The sequence below is a fragment of the Cinclus cinclus genome, chromosome 1, assembly GCF_963662255.1.
Source record: "Cinclus cinclus chromosome 1, bCinCin1.1, whole genome shotgun sequence".
Taxonomy (NCBI): domain Eukaryota; kingdom Metazoa; phylum Chordata; class Aves; order Passeriformes; family Cinclidae; genus Cinclus; species Cinclus cinclus.
In genome coordinates, this window is record NC_085046.1 from 13,178,002 (window position 1) to 13,199,533 (window position 21,532).

The 21,532-nt window shown below is 35.1% G+C and overlaps 1 protein-coding gene across 8 annotated transcripts in view; it reads left to right on the top strand.

Moving 5' to 3' along the window:
• Nucleotides 1–21,532, top strand: part of PARD3 (par-3 family cell polarity regulator) — a 440,918-nt gene that overhangs the window by 215,228 nt on the left and 204,158 nt on the right. For all 8 annotated transcript variants that reach the window (XM_062506759.1, XM_062506784.1, XM_062506750.1 and 5 more), the window contains 2 exons: nucleotides 10,115–10,206; nucleotides 13,246–13,329. In XM_062506759.1, coding sequence (XP_062362743.1) covers nucleotides 10,115–10,206; nucleotides 13,246–13,329 — 176 coding nt within the window. The remainder of the gene's footprint in view (nucleotides 1–10,114; nucleotides 10,207–13,245; nucleotides 13,330–21,532) is intronic.

Here is a 21,532-nt window from a genome sequence, read left to right on the forward strand (position 1 = left end):
TTGCATTTTCTAAAGGAGACAAAACTCAAAGAATATGTCCTAAATTTAAACTCCCACCAATATACAAACTTTTGCCTTATTGGAAAACAGATATTTTAATCAAAAATTTTAAAAGCCACATCTTCAGTGAGCTTTCTGATGTAATTTCTGAACAGTCCTGAGCCATTCTGAGAAAAATACCCAGAATTGAATTTTGTTATTAAGATGCCTGTGTGAGTAAAATGATGTTTTGTGTGACGGGGAACAGAGTGCTATATTTTTACCTTGCTTCTAAATTGACTCTTACATTCAGTGCTCCAGGGGATTGAACTGTTCTGTACTTGGCTGAAGCTAGCGAAATCCTTGCGTGCTGATACAGATCTGCAAATCAAGCAACAAGGGACCATTTCAGATTAAAAAAAGAAAAAAAGAAAAGAATAAGGATAAAAGAGCTATGAGACCTGTTTGAAAATTGCCTAATGACAAATTCAAGTTGCTAAATAAGAAATGCTTTCTGTATCTTTAAAAAAAATCCTCAGAAGGATGAAAATCATGGTCTTTGAAAAGGTGATGTGAATAATAATATATTCAGGAGAGTTACAGAGAAAATGTGAAATGATTAATAAATTCTTTCCTTTGTCTCAATATCAAGGGGAAACTATGTGACTTATCTATAATACATCTCTGCAGAAGTCTTTTAGATCTTTAAACTTATAGGTGGAGGCATGTGCACTTGGTTTTCTGCAGGGAAAGTGTGTCCCAATTTCATGGTTCCACTGTCTTTTTTTTTTTTTTCCTTTTTTCCCCTTCTGGTGTCTTTATACAGATAAACTAACTTGTCAGATTAAAGGGAAAAGTATTTAAAATTCTGTTGCTCTACATTAGTTACAAGCAGGTGAATTCAGTGTGGATCTATTTATAGGAGAACTAATGGGTCTGCCTAACTTGACCTACTTTAGACTACTCAACTGAAAAAAACAAACACAATGTAGTTGTAGCACTGTCATGTAATCTGTAACCTGATTTTTTCCTACCTTAAGAACAAAATAATGTCTTTGTTGTTATGGCCTTCTAAATACATATGTCTATTTAGAAGCATATCTATCTATATCTATATGTATCGATATGTGTATATATTTATTTCCAACATGCCATAGTAACAATTCATGTTGTGGAGTTTTTTTAGTTCCATAAACATCAATTTCTCCATAACAAATGAATGTTTCTGGTTCTGAAATCCTAGAACTGTATTACCTGGCATTGTGGAGCAGGAAGAACTCAAGTTCTAAAAGAAATTTAGACTTCACTTAGTAAAGTCAGCCCAGTTGTGAAAAAATTCAAGTGAAGCACTTTCTCCCAAAGCAGGGGCAGTTTCCTCTCTGTGTGCAGGAGTTAGCAATGGGTGGTCATAGGAGCAGTGCATGTATCAGTTACCACCATGAAAGGGAAAATAAATTGTATATGAAGACATCAACCAGAGTGCGTTTGTTACATGCCAAGTGCTACACTTACATTGGTTCACCATGTGGGGATGTCTCTGTAATTGAGGTAATTCCTGCATTATGCAAGGTAGATGATAACCAGGCCTGGCCTTTGGGCTGAACTTTGCAGGGGAATTGGATTATAAATTGACCTATAATTGTAGCCTTGTTTCAAGTAAAGCCTGTAACTATTTCCTTTAAAGATACTTCCCATGATTCTGACATCTAAGTAAGGCTTTGAATCTGTATTTAATATGGACCCTAATATTTGTTTTACACTGGTAGATCTTGGTGGTCTATATGTCAGTCTGTGAATTATATGAGAAGAGTATAAAATTTCAGAGATTTGAACGTGGAAATATTCTGTAGATAAGACAAAACAAACAAAGAGCAGACTTACACCTGTGTAACAGATATGTTTTGAATCCTGAGGAAAAACAGAAAGTGGAATAAAGACTGTAACTAGGCAGTTAGTTACACAAAATAAACCCATTTATAAGGCAACTATCAATTCGAGGTAATTTGTTATAGCTGTACGTGGGTCTATGAGAGAGTTACTTCTCTTTGTAATATGATGGGCACATCTATAATTTGTTACTGATCAGATCTTCAGAAAGCTCTTTGGATGCTTCACTTAGTGTTAAAAGTGTGACAATCCATGCTTTATATATTTCAAATATGTAGCATATGAGAGGTTATTGCTTTATTGTTGCATTGAATATTTTGGTTGATTTTATCATTATGTTTGGTTTTAAAGATTAATTTTAGTGGGCTCCCCAACAGGCAGCACTCTAAGTGCTGGGAAGCTGTGTCTGGTCCTGCCAAATCTTTTCTGACTATTCTTGTTAGCTGTGGTTGGTTTTACTTACAGCTTGCTCTGTAAGTGAACTGCCTGACAAATTCATTATGTGACGAAATGTGTTTTGTAGGTCTTCAAATACTTGCCATCTAATAAAATGTTTAAAAAATAGGTTATGTACTGCAGGTGTTAAGGTGCTAAGAAAAGGAAGAGACGAAACACATCTGGTATCTTTGAGCAAGAAGTGTTTTGCAGCTTAGCATTCTAAGCTGCTGCTGGGACATTTGAGATCCATTTTAGTATTTCTGCTTTTTAAAGTCTCACATCCAAGAGTCTTACATTTGCCTTTGCAAACATGTAATATCACCCCAACACGTTAATAAGGAAATGTACCTTTGAATGATTTTTGCCATTATCATATAGCAAATGAGTGTAGGAAGTTAGAAAGGACCCAATATTGTCTTCATTTTAAGTCTCTCTTTAATACAATAAATATATCCTCAAGCTAATTTTTAAAGTTCGATTTGGTGACAGTTCACCCATTTGCCAGTGAACAGAAACTTAGGGCACTATTTTGTCATAATTATATTATTTTGTAATGTGCTGTGAGCGTTATAGTGGTGCACATTCTATGTGGACTTAGAACTGATGAAAAATAACCACAAAAATAGCTTTGTGCTCCAGTGATACTTGAGTCTTCTTTAAAATGTCTCTTAAATATGATCTGGTGGGAACAGCTATATATTTTTGTTATCCACTTGATACTTGCCATCTGTAGAGGAACCTAGATGTATGGATTTGTTCTGGTAGCTATCGCTTTGCAGCACATCTCCTCTCTCTGCCTCCCACCCTGGACTGTCAGTGGTCCTGGAGAAGTCATTGAAACAATCCAGAGTGGGATGACCTCAGTCTGGGGAAAACAAACCCTGTAGTTTTCAGTCAAACAGCAAATACAGTGTGTAAAATACGGTTACAATGCACATTGTGAAATGCTTGAGAATCGATGGTGCTTTAGACATTAATAATGGGAATTTTTTTTTTCTGTCAGATGCCTTTTGGTGCTGTTTTCCTTGTATGGGGTTGCCAAGTTGCGTGAGTGTTTGCAATTTTGGCCGGTAATTTTTCCCCTTTTCCTCAATATTCTTTTCTCTGCTGGTAGGCAGAGACAGTATTTAGATGCATGAATTAAGAAGCACATTTGATCCATAACAAAAAACCCTTTTGGCTTTTAATGCCTTTCTTGCTGTTTGTTGGTAAGATACCACTGTAAAGTGGTACCCAAGATTTTCTTGACTGTGAAGAAGCAGAAGCAGCAAAATGCCCCCAGTTAAATTCACTAGCAGGAAAATCTTTTGCCTAACCCACTAAAGCTCTTAAAAGGCTCCTGTACTTTTCAGTGTTGTCTGCAATGCCTACTGTAAAAAGAATTAATTGCAGCATAATCTAGTAAAAATCTTTTTTAGTGGAAGCTCTGCTACGTGGCCAAGCATATTTGTGTTGTGCTCCTGCCTCCAGCCTGGCTTGCAGTGTGATAGAGGTGTGTGCCACCAAATCAGTACAGAACATATGTGTGTCATTTCAGTGATGCATCACAGGTTGTTGAGCCACTAAAGACCACTGACTTCAGTGAAGCTCTAAATTGATACACACTACAAAATAACTGGAATAGCATAAGACTTGCTCAACTGTTACTGGTATTGCCAGGTTTTTAATACATGTTTTAAGAAGTCATTATGAATGAAAAAGTGCTAGTTATTCAAAATTGAATGAATTGTCACATACGTTTTGGCAAAGAAAGGTTGTTTCAAATTATATTCATTGGCTCTCTGCTTTTTGGACAATAGGAAATCAAATTCATCTCTCTTTAAATCTGTAAAAACATTTCCTTTTAAGGCACTTCAAAGCAGAAATAGTGCCATTGTGCAGCCAACTAGGCTTAAGGCTCAGCTTGATCAGTTTAATAAATGGGAAATAAGAGATGATTGCCTGTGATAGCATGGAATGAATTTGATATTCATCAGAGACCTGAGAAATCCCTTTCATTCTGCACTCCTCTATGTCTATATGATATCTATTCACTGATTTGACTGAGCAAGGCAAATTTCATTTTAGAGTAGTGAGGCATATTAAAACTATGTGAATATTGTCATTTCCAATTGCAGGGTGACCATCCTGCAGCAGGACGTGAGTAACATAGGGATTATTGAGATGTAAAGAGAATATTAACTTGTATATGCGTGTATATATGATTAAATAATTTTTGCATGGGGGTTTTTTTGGTGTTTAAGTGGATGATGACTTAATGTAAGGCTTCTCTCTCCCTGGATTACTGATAATAGCTGTGCACCAAGTACAGGGCTGTTGTGAATTACACAAAGCTCTCACCTAATTATTTGTGCATATATATGTATGTTCAAGAGGGAACATAGTCTATGTTTTGTATTCAATATTTTTTGGGTTTTCCCCGTGTTGTCTTTGTAACTGCTCTTCAGATTTGATTGAAAATTGCCATTCTCTGGAGATTTGGCCGGTTAATCAAAAAGTGAGAACATTAGCGCAAAAGCCTGATGCTGGTGTATTTGTGCTAGTTAAGACACAGGAAAATAGGTCCCTTAGGAGCTGTTTCCCATCAAGTGTGATCATACAGAGAGAGAGAGAACCTACTTTATGTTGCAAGAACCAAACAAACATTTATGAAGCACAGCTGCCAGGAGAGTAATAGCAAATATGTCTCCTCTTCCATAATCATTACAGAGAAGTGCAAGAGACTAAAAGGGAAAATATGAAGGGAACGGCATATTTCAATAGCAAAAGCTTTATTTTATTTTTGTCTTGGCTGAGGGAAAAATAATATTGTCAGGAGCTTGTCATTACTGTCATTACTTGTCATTACTTTTCTGCAGTAAAATTTAAAGCACCTGTTCAGTGTTTTATCCTTTCAGTTTAGTATTTACAGGACTTACACTCACTATGCTAAAATTAAAAATAAAAATCAAGTGGTAGAAAACAAACAGCTCAGTGTCTGGTGATCCTTGGGAAAGTGAATCTCACTGTGATGCTCACTGAGGCAATGCTGTCTCCAGCCAGGTCTCAGGCCACACAGCCACTACTGAGGGACTGAGCTGACTGAATACCACACTCATATATGGTCTTAATACAAGGTACAGAAATAACATGATCACAGCTTATCAGTATTACATCAGCTCAATACTATCTGAAGTTTAAATCGGTCACATTCTTGGAGGAGGATACAGCGTTTAATTGCAAAATACCAAGGGAAAAATCCTCTTTACTTTTCATTTCATTGAAGTCTGGGCATTTCAAGACTTTCAGAAAAGTGACTTCTTGCATACTGCCAGCTCAGCAGGTAAACAGCTTTATATCCATGCAAGTCATCCTTTCATCATATTAAAATATGCAAACAGTATTGGCACCATGTTTCCTTTGGATGAGTGTGATAAAACCAATAATTCCTAGGAAAAATTACTTAGAGAAGTTACTTTGTAAAGATGATTACTACAGCAATAGGGACATATCAACGCTTTCCTAATCATTATAGCTCATCTTGCCAGCTTCTTAAGGAGTTGGGAAAACGCACAAAAAACTGTAAAGGAGTCCCAGACAGAGCTCTCTATCCTGCCCTTGTGCAGATGCATTTCAGTGTATCTAAATCTGTTTCCACAATCAGTTCTTTCATCTTGGAGCACATATACTGCAGACATGCAGTGCTGGGTTGGTTAATGGTTGGACTCGATGATCTTAGAGGATTCTTCCAGATGAAATGATTCAATGCACAAGCTAGTTGCTATTTACATTATAGGTGTAATGTTGGTCAGTGGAGCAGACCTTGCCAAGGAGTGCTCAAGTAATTTGAAAGCAGAGTTTACTCTCCTTTATATAGGCATTATCACTAAAATATCACTTTCTGCACAATAATGAATTAGTTATTATACCCCCCTGAACTGAAAAAAAACTCAACCAAACCACCCAAGACAAACCCCTTTGCTTCCATGTTTTTCCCCCAGTTATTGGTAGAATGGTGATGCTGTTGTTGAATTTGAGAGCTGGGGTTAGGTGTTCAGAGAAGATAGATTCATACATAACCCTTAGAGGCCTTCTGAGCCCATTTCCCATTGTGTCTGCCTGAAACAGATTGTTATCCTCACTTTCTCAGAGCAGGCACCTAGAAACAAAGGCTGCACAAATGAAACGTGTAGAAATTTATTATTCAGACTCCATGACTGCTACTGAGTTTTCTTTAGAAAATTAAATTTCTTCAGAAAAAAGACAAGGGAATGTGAAGTTCTGCTTCTGTTGTGAGGAGATCATGAGAAGTGTATTGAACAACTAAGATGAGTAGGAAAGTGCTTCTTTGAAGATGAAGTTGTGGATTAATTGGAGGCAGGGGTTGATATTTTGGTAATAGACGTTAAAATTTCCAGTAAGACAGGGAAAGCATGGCTGATTTTGATCTTTGGAAATTACACTAGGCAGATTTAATTCAAAAATTTCCTGAGAAAATGCAATTAAAATAACTGTTTGGGTTCATATGTATTGGAAAAGGTTCTTTTGGCAGGAGTATCACTGACATTCCTTAACTCTTCAGATTCTGTAATCCTAAGTGGTGGTAGAGAGACTGTCTTCAAAAATAAAAACCCAGTTTGCAACTTTTCATATGTATTTCATTAACACTGCAGGTGTACTGTGAAAGGGACCTTTTTATAGGAACTTTTAGCACTAATAGTCCATTTTGAGCAGTTTTATCAGTTTCCAGTTTTTGAGTCATTAATTTTATTACAGGACTTAAAAAAATAATTATTTCTTTTTATTTTTCAAACACTGGGAAATTTTAAACTGAGTACATCAAGATACGGAGAAGTACATTGGAAGAGATGCTTTAAATTTTCTTCTGTTCTGTAAAGATGGAAGGATCTTTTAATTACTCTTATTTCAATTTTGGAAGAAAACATATTCTGTCTTTAGTAGCTGTACATTAAAAACTGTATCTTTTGATATCAGTGGTTTTATATAGAGAAAAGAAACCTTGCACTTTTGGGAGCTTGCTCAAATCAGTTATTACTGAGAAATATCTTCAGTAATATCCATGTGGCTTCACAGAAACTTTCTTGCTGTGTAAATGTTCTTTTCCTTGTTTACCTCATCCAGGTTGAATTTGCCATTCAGAAGAAAACTGCTTTCCAAATAAAGAAATAATTGCTTGATGCAAGGATTTTCACAGCTAGTTAGTTACTTTTCATAGTAAATCAGAATTTTAAGTCAAATCCCTCTGCAGGTGTCCAATTTTTCTCTCCGTTAACTTGAATGTAAATCAAAATCTGTGTTATTTTGAGAATAAAAGAGTGTCTGATTACTGTAATATTAAAGATTTTTAAAAGGGTACATCATACATCTGTTGATCATGGCAGTAGTGTTTCATTAAGATTATGATTGCTTCTCTAAGCACCTATTTATGGGCACATGCATGTTTCTGATACAGATCTGTCTGCTGTCCAGGAAAAGCCAGACAGAGGCGTGTGGGAGCTGCTGTTTCTTAATTGCTTGGATAACTGACAGTCAGTGTGGTTCCAAAACTTGCTGTGTTTATGATTCTCGAAACAAAAGGCACAAAATGTAGATGTGATGGTGCCAGATAGCATCTGTTCTACGTAGCTTTTAATTTGCAGTTTCAGATTTGTTATACCCCAACACTGAAAGGTGCATAGAGGAAGGAGGCAGCTAAGCTGGCCGTTCCCTTTGACGTGGCTGTACTCGAGGTCAGGCAAAGGGATGCTCTTCTCCTTAGCAGGAAAAAATCCACCAGGTGGGACAGAAAGAAAGAAAACACAATGTCCAACAAGTGAAGAGGCCTAAGTCTGATGGGAACAAGAGCAAAGATACTCTTAGGGCTGGGAAGGGTGCGGAGGAGGGTTTGTACAAGGATTTAGCTCAAGTATTGCACAGGGGGCCATGTCCCAGGCAGGCACTGGCAGGTCCATCAAGGACAAGCCCAAAGGACTGCTGCAAACACTGAGTGGGGCAAGGGGAGCTTTGTTTACAGACTTAAAGTAGTCAAGAGAAAGTCTTTTGGGGCTAAAAAGTGATGAAGTGTAGGACCCAAGAGTTACTAAATGAATGATGCTTACATTGCACATATCAGCTAAAAGGACAGAGCCATTTATTTTTTGGCAGATGCCTACCTACAAATAGATAGGATGGTACTTCAATCTCTTCTTACATATATGTGAGTATATATATATACATATATATATATATACACACATACACACACTTGCATGTTTGCTTAGGAAAATCACGCTTGAAAAATTGCCAAAAACCATAGTATTAACAAAGTCGTGTTCATCTTGATGACCTTTTGTCGTGAGATTCAAAATTGGGTTTCATCAGCAACTCTGATGAAGAGTTCTCTTTAGGCAAGTAATAGCTTCAGTGCAGTAAAAATAGTTTTCTACAACCAGTAGTGTCCCTAATGTCAAACCAGGAAATCCCTGGCGACAGTGATTTGCAAGATGTGGTATGAAACAAGGTGTGGAATACCTCTTTTCAGTATGAAACAACTCCAAGTGTTCTGGTTTTCCTTTATAAACCTTTTTGCATGTGACTTTAGACTTCACATGGAGATTTGAATATTTATTTAATTTTAAACTTCACGCAGTGGTACATGTAGAACTTCAGCTGAAATCAGTAAATATGCAGTTCTAGGCAGGTTCAAGATGCTGGTTAACCTTTGAAGTGTATTACTTAGCTTGTGTTTAACAGAGATGATGAAGAGGTTCATATTAACCCTTCTTGAGTACAGGATCATCAATCTTCCAAGTAGCTTGGCCTCACATATCTGTAGCCCATGGAAGCCTGATCCATCCACCCTCCTGCTTTTGCAGATTACCTGTGGAAATCTCAATTGGACATTACCAACTGTTTCTGCCTACCTTTAACATCTCTTCAATACTTTAATAAGTTGTCTGACTCTGTGTGCTAAACTCATAATCTGTCATGTATTATTTCACTGACCTGATGGCTCTGGCTCTGGAGTCTGTCTGTGTTTGAAACCTACTGTTCACACTCTGTAATATTTTTTATTTGATTACATGGGTATTTAAAAGTATAAGCTTCCAATAATTAACACACACATAAGACTGGGTTTAGATCTTCTTACTGGAAGTCCCTGAATTACCCTGATCTAAATTTGGAAGTACAGAATTCACAACTTTGATATTAGTTATATGTTTGGTGAATAATGTATGTACTTTTTGGAAAGTGAAATTAAAAATAAAATCAATTGGTTAGCATTAGAGCCTCACGTAGCTCTTTGATGTCAGCTTTCTCTGGCAAGCTATTAATAAAGACTGTGATGAAATGTTTAAGAAGCTCTTGGTACTTCATGGAATTACAGAAGCTGCATTTTCTTATACTGTTTTTAAGTTTTTGTGAATGAACCTCAGTGATCTGCCCTGTGTGTTCAGTCAAGCCTCCAGTAACCTGCCCAGGGAGAGCCTGGGAGGAGTTTTCTCAAACACTGCTGACCATCAGCTGATTTTGTGCTATTGCTTTTCAATCTTTTTTAAAAAAATGCTGACTGTGATAGCTTCTGTAGCACAGCTTTTATAACTGTAGTAAAATTATAGCGCTGGCCAAACTATAAATATAATTGCAAAAATGCATAAAGTGACAAAAACCAATTTAGAACAGTTTCAGACAGAAGAGGAAAGATTTTTGTCGTTGTGGAAACACCACATTTCCACTGCACATGTGGTAGCTCAAATAAAATGTCATTACTAAAACGAGTTAATAAAATTAAATGTAGGTTTAAATAATTTATTTTTTTGGTAATATCTAGGATGAAGATCGAACAGAGGAGGACAACAGCAGAGTTGAGCCTGTTGGACATGCAGACACTGGCTTGGAGAATGCCACCAATTTTTCCCTGGAGTAAGTTACTGGCAGAACATATTGTTTTAACGAGTCTTAAGATTGAGCACAGACTAGTGAAGTACTCAGAGTAATACTGCTCTTAAGAAAGTGGGGCAATCTTTTTTAAGTCATGTGTCATTTTGTTTTTAAACAATGGATCTTTTTAAAGCAGATTTTAAATAAAGAGTTTGTGTTAAATAAGATCAGAAAGATGATGTTAAAGATGATCAGAAACTTGACATTTATAAGTGCTGATGCTACAGTAGATTTTCTGCCTCAAAGAAGATACTTATTTGATGGAACTTTGAAAACTTGACAGGAGGAATAGGGTCAATGCTAGTACAAACAGATCAACAGGCAAGAATTTCAAAGGAGAAAATCTTAATTCCAGTCACTAGTTCAGTCTCTAGGAAGATGTGTCAGGGTCACAAATAGTGTGGTCAAAAACCTCATACTTTGTGAATGGATCAAAACATATGTTTTGTTAGCTCCACCTAATTTAAAAATATCATATAATAATCATCATCATATAATAATTATATAATGTTAATCACTGAATGGTATTTTATGTCACCAAAAGATAGAGCAAACCTGACCTTTTGCATTTCATTGGAAAGAATGATCCATACCATGTTTTGGAATTAGTAAGAAAATATCCCTTCTAGCCTTAAATTAAACATTTTTAATTAATTAACTTAAATTTTAAATAAAATTAAATCTCCTATTCCTGTTATTTTTTAATTAAATTATGAATTAGGGACAGAGGGTTTAAATGTTAGCTAAAGATCATGGTGACATCTATTAGGCAGTGAAACGTGCATTTTACTTGGTTCCATTTACAAAATCTGTTACATCGTAAATTCCAAATGCTGTTTCCTAAATAGAATTTGCAGAACTTCTGTCAAATGTAATGCTTCCTGGTGTTGCTTTTAAGTAATTTATTGACTTCTCATCATATGCTACTTCATTTATGTTTTGTTTTGATCTCATACTTCTTTGCATGTTTGTTTGAAGCAGTTGGCCCAAGCTTCTGAGAAAATCAGGAAGCCAGATTGAAAGAATCTCTCTTAGGAAGTGATCATTTCCTCTTGTTTACTGTTTTACAGAATTTAACATTTGAATTTGGGATAGTTTCGTTTTTTTAAAAAGAAAAATTGTAAGAAAAATGAGTGCAAAGATGTTAAGTGTACATTTTGAGCAAATTAAAAATAATTGACTCAAGCACTAGAACAAGCTAAACCATGAATTCTGGATATGGAAAATAAGTGGGGTTTTTTTTTTTATTTTTTTTTTTTTTTATTTTAATCTGTGTTTCCACTTACACATTTCCAGGTAGGTCACACAGATTCTCACTTGTTCTCTTTCTTAGCACTTAATTTTCTTCTAAGCTAATAGCAAAGTCAGAAAAAAACTGATTGTGGAGAATCACAGGCCTACCAATATGTCTTTTAGAGTTCCTTCTGAATGTTGGAGGAATTGCTTGAATCCTGTGAGCTGCTTTGCACATATGTTAATGAAAACTTAGCCTTAACATACAATGAGAAGGAAGTGAAGTCAGCCTATACAGAAACTGGAACCGTATGAAATGCTGTATTGATCTCAGTCTTAAAACATTGGTCCATGTCTGAAGAATTACATTTTTTTGGCCTGAAGTCTCTCAGCTCTCCTGTGGTTGCTCTACTTTCTTGAGCTAACAGTGATAATAAGGATAGAGACCTTCCATTCATGTTGTTTAATTATCAAGGTAAAAAAATCAGGCACCAATTGAGGCATACAACGAATGTGAAGGCTACCTTAAAAATATATTTTAAAAATTTAATGTAGGAGAAAGGTAAAACAAACTGTAACCCCAGGATTTGTGTTGACTTCCCAACCCTACGTAGTCTGATTATTCTCAAATTACAGATTAAGAGCTGCAAGCTTTCATGATGGGCCACCGTATGATCAAGAGCTTATTGAAGGAAATAGAAAATCTTTTACTGCTATCACAGGGCATTTGTCTTGCTCTTTGCTCCATTTCAAGATTAAATTTTATTTGTATTCTTATGAGGAACAAGTTTTTCAGTGATCTGTGTATATATATTTAGTGCCAGGAAATATGGGAAAAGTATGTAACACTAGAGAGAGGCATAAAGCCACAAATTTAGATTGTGGCTTCTGTTCAGATCTCTCACTTCCAGTTTTACTGAGAGGTTCAGCCTTTGTGTATTATTTTCTCATTTGTGTATTTATAATTCTTTATGTTTTATGGGCTATATTCCACCCTTCCAGATGTGGGCATGTTTCAAATGCATTAAGAGATTTGGTCTAAATCTATTTCTACAATTTTTACATGTCTCTTTCTGAACCTGTATTTTCTTCATCTGCTTTTTTCCTCACTACAGCAAAAATTATAATTGAAAACTAGATGCATGCTTGCTTCAGGGGACGTCTGGTTGGTTTTGAATGTTACAGTTAAATCTTACTTTGGAAACTTTGCTTAGTAAGGAGATGCAGGAATCTTCCAGTAAAAGAAATGGAATTACAGTAAAACAGATTAATGTGTTTTAAAACTGGAAGGATTTAGCCAATTAAAAATTTAATAATTCTCATTTGATTATGAGGTAGTTATGGGAAAGCTAATGTTAAAACTTAGCATTGGCTCTAAGATAAAAAAGTAAAGCATGCTAGTGCTAAGATGAGCTTTTGGGTTTGGGGGAAAAAATTCTGTGTGTCATTTAAAGTATTTCTGCTCAATGGTTAGTTTAACTTTAGAATAAGAAAGAAATAAAGCAATATACATGCAGTGATTGTGATGAGACCTATTTTTATGTATTCAGCTAAATTTAAAAAAAAAAACCTCTTTGATTTCTCTTGGTTCTATTAATTGAACTATTTTTGATGATTGATCTCCTTTCATGCCATCAGATTAATCTTCAGGTACGTAGTGTTCAACAATGCTTTCATCACCATAACTTGGCTTCTGGAATGGTTTTGTTTATCTGTGTGTGTTTGTGTGGGGTTTTTGGTTCCTCCACGGTACATGTTCATATTCCCTCATTCGTCATTGTCTCACAGTGATATGGTAAAGCTCGTAGAAGTCTCCAATGACGGCGGGCCTTTGGGAATCCATGTAGTGCCTTTCAGTGCCCGAGGTGGAAGGTAACGTATCGTGTAGGATTTTACTTGCTTTCTAATTTGCTGTGCTTTATCTTGCTTGTGTTAATTTTCGTATCGTGTGCTTTTGCCCTCTGTAGAATATTGTCTGTTTTTCAAGAGGCAGTCTCACTGATTAAGAAAGGAAGAAATGCAAGTTTACTGATTCTGTGCTTGGAATGGACTCTATAGCTCGAACGCGCTGCTTAGAAGGAGTTAGAATTGGGTGTTGTATTCTCAGGGGAAATTGAAGGATAAAGACATTTCCTTTTGGACTCCTAAAATTTATAATCTTCTGCCCTAATTCAGGTGGATATTTGTGAAATATTTCTCTGCTAGCTGTTTAAAACTGTAAATTTTCAAATAACAGCAGGAGTCTAAACCAGAGGCGTCCTATGCTTTTGCTTGTTAAGAATAGGGGAGAAGACAACTGCCACACTTTCAAAATTTAATGTTGTTCCATCTGTTGGTGTTAAAATAAAGAAGCAAAACCAGTTGAAACATTCTGGTTTGGGGAAAAGTGAACTTGTTTTATAGGCTGAAACTCCTGAAGTTGATTGTTAACAAAAAAAAAAAAAAAAAAAAAAAAAACAAAACAAAAAACAAGGTGAAGAAAAAGTAGTTTACATTAAAAAAATACAATGTGGGGGATGTTATTAATAAACAGAATACATAATGTCTAATGCTTCCTTTGCTAATGTAGAGTTTTGGTGCTTACGGTCATGAAGATAATCGGGAAAAAAAACTTTTTTGTATTAATTAGTGGTGCATTTGAAACTTTTTAGTACCTTGAAAAATAACAATTTTTCAGCAATATATGCAAATTTAATTTTGGTGTTGCATATTCTAAGTACACACTGTTCCTTCACCCTTAAAGGAAAAGGGGAATAATTATATATATCTTTAAAGTAACCTTTGCACATGAAAAAGGGTGTTATGTTCTCATGTCTGTTGTCCCAGTAGCAATTTCAGTTTTATAATTAAAAACTAACAAAATAACAAAACTAACTTGCTATACAAGTCTATCTCTCAAATATTAATATGCTATTTTCAGAAATACTAGAGTATTCTAGGTGTTTTTCTTCCTATACGAAATATGTTCATAGGATTTTAAACACAATGTAAGAGCTTTATTTATAGTTGTTACTTAAAACCCAATGCTTTCATAGTCATAATGACATGTATTATGAGAAAATGTAATTTTCTTTAATTTAAAGCTACTTTTTCTCGAGACTATAAGTATTAAGAGCAAACTTCTGTTAAGTGGTGAATTCTTCTCTTCATAATCTGAAATTCAGTAAATTCATTGTGGAGATGGAAAGGGCATGAGTGAACAGTACTTCAAACATAACTCAGAAGTAAATCCGGTAGAGTTAGAAATGGTTGAAATGTTCACACACTTATCTGGGATTTCGACAGTGTGAAGGGCAAGGAAAAGACCAGTTTAAGAATGTCAGCCGCCTACTAAGTACTTGATTAATAAAACTGATGTTAAAATATATATTTTGACATTTTGAATAAGAATTTTAACTTGAGTAAGATTCACTTCTATCCTGTTAATGTGATTGTCAAGTCTGAGGCAAAGCTCAAACTGTCCATACGTAGAGACCATGTCAAAGAAAGAAGCCATAAGCACAAAAATAAAATACATAATTTTTAAAAAAGAAATTTAATGATGTCATGCAATATTATATGGTGAAGTTTTACTGCAGGAAAGCTAACTTTAGATAGAGATGTTTCAAATCAGGACATATTGGAAAAGCAAATTTTGTTGAAATGGAAATAATTTTTATATTAAAATGATCTCTTTTTCTTCATAATACTAGAACTCACTTCGTTGAAAAAATAGACTATGTGTGTAATCGCTGAGGTTTTTTTTGACCATCCAATAAATATTCTGCTGAAGAGAGGAGACACTTGGTCCCATGTCTTGAAAGTGTAGAGGAGCAGAGTTGGGTAGGATCTAGAATATTTCCAAAAGCTTTCTGCCATGCCCTGTGTGTTCTAATGAAGGAAGAGCAGAGTTCACTGCTTGGGATTGATTCTAAGTGCTTGTGTTGTGCTGCTGCTTTTCTGTCTGCATACCCACACCTCTGCATGCTTTCAGGTAGTATAAACACAATTTTCTCCAGCTGCCTCCAGTATGGACAGGGAAAGGAACACACCCAGGTTCAGGTTTGAAGCAAGTGGTGGGAATTTGGTTAATTCTTTTTCCCCCTCCTGGTTTCCCACTTCTTTTGAGCAGATAAGACACACTTGTTTCTCCTTTTGCTAGATTCAGAGGGAGAGCAGTCGCATGGCAGGGATCTTCTGCTTCCTACCTATTTCTCACTGTAGCACATGGCTGCTCTTTGTTCCTCTGCCTGCAAAAAATCTCCCTGCTACAATCAACCTACAACTCCCTGCTTACAATAACTTGAGCAGGGGATTTGCTTAATAGATACCTAATTATAGAAAACCGAACACAGGTTTGAGTAAACGCTTTGAGAAAGAAAAGATCTCGTGTCATATGGATTAGTCCACTGTCCCACAGTTGTTTTATATTTGCTTGCTGTTCAATTCCAGTTATGCTGTGTTTTCAATTACTTTTCTTGTAATTCCTTTCTTTTGCTTTTGAAAATGTTACTCAATAGGCAATGGTTCTTAAGTCAATAATTTGAAAAAGTGTAAAAACACATTATGCAATTCACCTTTTTCCCCCCCATGCAATAAGCAGGAGCCTTCTCCCACCAAAAAATTCACACCAGAAAATCCCTCCCTAAGGAAACACTCCTAAACTCTTAAAATGAAGTGCCATAACTCTATTTTTCTATTGAGAAAATATTTGACTTTTTCATGGTCTTTTGAGGATTTGGAGTAAGAATCTTTTGAGTTCTGACTTTTAATCTTGAACAAAATCTGTAAAGGTCTTTGCCTAATTTATATAGATGCAACAAATTATTTACATTTCTACTAAAACAGACTTTTTTAAATGAAAAAACCCTGTATTTCTCTGGGAGAAGTACTATTGATTTGTAAATATATGGTGCGATTTTATTCTGTGTATATGTTTCCTTGTTATCCTTCTGGTTTTGCCTCTAGAAGTGTGTCAGTCTTATATTGGCCTATTTGATAATACGATTTTGTTAACAGATATTGTTCACCTTATCAAAAGGGAGGAGGGTATACATATTCATCAACTTATGGCTGTGCATTTTTTAAGGATAAAAGTTTTGTTTGCAAACCTGCTGGCACATTTTTTGCAATGGCATAGATGCAGTGCTGAGCACAAAAGGATGCATAAAAATGAAAGTAGCAAAGTATTCATATACGAGTAGAAATAAGAGGAAATGAATGAGAGAAAAATACGAAAGAAAATTCTAACTCTGTACAAAATTGCCATACCACCAATCCTTCCTTCTTATAGGTGCTCAGAGACAGGAGCAAACATAAGAATCTCGTTTGAGCAGCCTGGATGATGTGGGATGTTATGTTGATGTTTAAGTGGGGATGTACCAAGTTCTCTGTAAGCTCAACAGTAATTATAGCATAATTTACCATTATATGGCCTCTTCTGCTTTTGAAATCTTCTCAAGCTCTATACCCTAGCTGCTTTTCTGAAATCCTGCCATGCATGTGTTTGGAAAGAGATTCAGTCGACACAAGGAATATATGAGATAACATCAGAAATATCTGTGAATAATGGTATGGAACTTAAAGTCCCTTAGTTCCAAGACTACTCTGAAGTCTACTTAGTAAAGCAGAACCAAAAAGGATTTGGATATTCATCTGAAGACCCCACAATGAGCATCCACTAATAAGTATCAGGCACGTTACTTTGATACAGTCAGAAATGCACAGCTCTTCCAGCTTTTCTTCCTGTTGAAGTATGCCACAAAATCCGTGATTAACCATACATCTAACTCCTGCAGCTAAAAATGGTTTTTGTTATATGTCCTAAATGTCTTAAATTATTCGGAAGTCTCAAAAGAAAGTAAAAAAAGAAATTTTTTTGTCAGTTTGAATGACAAATGTAACAGGTTTTGTTGAAAAAGAAAAAAAACCTCAGATGAAGGTGGGCACTTAAACATATGCAAACCCTTACTAGAAATATAGACATTTGATTTTTAAAATATTCTTTCTATTATTTTTTTTTCTTTTAATAGAAGTATCCTTCATTTTCTAGAGTTTATAAATTCACCTCATGTGTCACTGTAAAAATGTTAGTCTTGCACTCAAGGTACAAAGAAAACTAAAGTAATATCTAATGGCCATTGTCTATACTGAGAGTCTATAATATTGCCTTCAAGGTGCCTCTCTAATGATCATATTCTCTTTGATCAAGTAGGAGGTCTGTACTGTCTGCCTCTCCATTTATTCTTCCCCTGCATTTCCAGCCTTTTAAGTCACAAAGGTAGCCATGGCTTTTAAAAATATATGTATGGGGGAAAAATTCTCTGTGGAGTGAATGTACCGTTCCCTCACTCTTGTATCTGATTTCAAACTGTCTGATCTCAGCCTTTAAGGAGTTTTATAAGCATAACTTGAAGTATTACTCAAGCTAAAAAGCTGAGGAGTGGTTACCAGAGATTGGGAATTGGTTCTGGACTTCAGGCACGAAATTTAAATGCCTCCACAGCAGTGCTCTGATGTCAATATTGGGTAAATGAGTTTATGTGCAATTTAGTGTTAATAATTTAACTTGAACAAACAAGCCGATTTGCCTACTCTGACCTCTGAATTTAGGAATTTTGTACTGTGTTTATTATTCTTGTACAACTTTTCAGAGATCTTTCATAGCATGTAACTGCTGCACATCAGCTTTTCAATCAATCCTTATTTCTGTACCTTAATCTAGTTTTTGCCTTTGCATGTTAGTGACTTTAGGTAAACATTTAAATTGGCTATTTTCTATTCTGTCTGATTTGATTACACTACAGTTAGCTTGCAGGTAAATGGATAAATAACTTCAATGTGTACATACAATGGGCCATGATGGCCAAATCATATTCTAGATGCTCAGTGTCAGTTTTTATTTTTACTTACACTGTCAGTTTTTATTAAGATAAATTATCATCATTTCCATACATCTGGATGACATGTGGAGAGTTTGCATTTCACAAACTACCCTAACTAAGTCAGGCAATTTAAATGTCAATAAAAAATTCACTGGTTGTTTCTAGTTTTATCATTGGTTGTAATTTATACTGAGAACTGAAATGTTAACACATGTAGCTGAGTTTATTTTAATAGTATAATTAGAGTAATGAACCTTGTGGAAATACAGTGGTGCAAATGCTAATATAATCTCAGCTGCTTACATTCCCAATTAGGTATTTAAAACAAATACAAAGATTGAGCTCTGTGCTTTGGCAGTTTCCCTTCTGTTTCCATGTCAGCTAATGTTAGTCTAAAACAGCTCAGGTACCAAATTTCTGTTTATAATTGTTGTTTCAAAAGGATTGTAGACTTGCAGAGTGTTTTGTGAAACTTTATTGGATATTTAATCTCATTCATGAAAAGTTTGCAGTTTAAAAGATTTGTAATGGAAGAATTTATATTAGAAACTGTGTTCACTTACTTTAACTGGACAAAATTAAGCAAATTAAAATATACCAATACATTTGTATGCTACATGTTTGTGTTTAAAAAAAAAATATACACTGACTTTGGTACTTTATACCAGATGAGTTTAGTTGCTTTCAAAATTTATGTCTTCCTAATGTAAGAAACATAATATTGAAGCTGTAGTAGAGCTCCGCTTCTCAGGATTAATGATGGTTGCATATGGCAGGGGAAAAAAATCCAATTCTTTAGGTTACTGCATATTTGCAATATCAGGTGTACTTTGTTCATCTCTAGTTGCTGCAACAACAAACATGAATTCCCATAAAGTCTTTTTTAGAAACATATTCTTACATCTAACCGTAATATGCTGAAGGAATACTGTAGGAAATTGGTAGGTTTTTGTTAATTTTTGAAGAACATGCATTTTCCGTAATTCTAGTTTTTTCTGTTATGCAAACTCTCATCTGGGAAATTGTTTCTGGAATTCTGTCTAGAGGGATCTTTTGTGCCATGTGTTTATATAAAACATTAAATAAATTGAAAGGCACTGTGAGGAGCCTGGTTTCAGGTTTGACTCAGTCTGTTCATCCAGCCTTGAATTTGCTCTCAGTGACTTTAGCTCTATATGCCTTGCTAACCTAGCTCTAACATTTGTTAAAAAGCAAAATCCTCATGAGCACCATATGCCATGTTAGAGATGAGCAGTCTTGCATTAGCAGAACTTGTAGCCTTTGTTTAATGAGATTATTTACAATTTTGATTGGTTGTTTATTTATCTGTTATGTTATTCTGCTATTGATTAGGATTAGTAGTATTTTTACAGATTTGAGAGCCTAAGTGGAATAAATTTAAGATATGTCAAACCATGCATAAAGGTGCATCTTGCATTAAGAATTCGATATAGATTCAGAATGTGTGACAATAGAAAGCAGCATTTCAAGAAAAATGCTGTCAAAACTATTGATAGAACAATTATTTTGTAATTGTAAGTACATGGGAACATTGGGATGAAATAACCACATTATTTTGTATCACGTATTGTCATTATATTAACTTAGATTGTTGTAGTTTATGTAGATATTGTTTTGAAATTTTGATTTTTTTTTTTTACATTTAACCATATAAACCAAACACCCATTGTTGTTACTAGGTATGCTCTTGTGCAAGCATTGTATGCACATCCAAATTCTGAGTGCACCTCCATCAAAGGGCTGTTGGGCATCAAATGAAAAAGGAAGAGTAGACACAGCTCCTTCCTTTCCTGCTCAAGTATTTTGTTGGTTTTCTCTGAAATATAGTATTCCCTATTTTATATTTTCTTTGCCTATCTCTTCCCCATTTAGAGTTATGCTCTTCAGTTGCTTCACTTTGTGGCTCAAAGACAATCTCCCCAGAATAAATTCTTCAACTCAAAAGTGAAGAAGTTGCAAACTTCTTTTCCAGCACATCAGTTTTCTGTGACAAAACTGTAATTCTGAGAAAAATTATGTAGTGAAGCCATACATGTGTTTTTCCTTTTTCTATTAATATAACCGTTAGTTTGGTTCTTCATGCAACTGTCAAACCATCTATAATTTCTTTATAATTATTTATCTGTTTTAAAAATCTGAGACTGCCTTCAACACTTTTTTTTTTAGTGAAGAAAAGATAAAAAGGAATTGAAACAATATTTAAATTTTTGCTTTGTTTTACTTCCTGTGACTACATAACCTAATAATGATCAGAAAATTGCAGTACAATAAATGGAGCACAACATGGTCATTAGGTTTAGTGTGACACTGTTGAGGACATGTAGAGTTTTTTGTCATGCAAATGTCTGACTCAAGCTTAATTTGATGATTTGTGTTGTCAGAATGCTTTATGTTGTTTTTCTCCTCACAGTCTGTTTACATGTTTAGATCCTTCCAACATCGTATCTTAATGTCTCTAAGTGGTTCCAAAATGGAAATACTACTAGGATATTTTCTTCTAATCCTTCATGTGCCTTGTAGGAGAAAATGTATGACTGTTCTGTAAAAAAAATGTATTATTTGCTTATGCTGGCAATAAATTGGTAAATGAAGAATTTAAAGTGGAAGAAATAAGTTAATTTTGCTTTTCTGACCCATTTGATGAAGTGCTCAAGTGCATAGGTAACTTTTGGGCACATGAGGAGTCCTTCTAATCACCACTGACTGCTCATTTGCTCTGAGATATTACGTGTGAATGGAAGCACTGTGATCACTGAAAGGTTTTTCTTAAAAGACATATGTGGTCTTGCAATTCCTACTGATTTGGAAACAAATATTTTTCATGCCATGCCCTGAAATGAATTCTGAAAAAAGTAATGCTGTTTACTTGGATGATGTGAGTTTGACCCACTTGATACATCCTGTGGGATTTCACTGTGAAGGTGATCTTAAAAAAAAAAAAAAGTCAAATACAGTGTAGATGCAAGAGTAATCCTGAAGATTGAGTTCTCCTTTGGGTAGAGAGTTCAGGTATAGAAACATCACTGACTTTTCATGCAATCCTACCAGTATCTCAGAAGTTCATTCTTCAGGATCCTTTTTCATAATTTCATGTTGCATATTTGTTTACCTTTTCTCTCTAAACGTGTCCTTAAGATGATACTGTGGGTAAGCATGAAACAGTGGGGACTAAGTCATTGCACAGAGGCTAT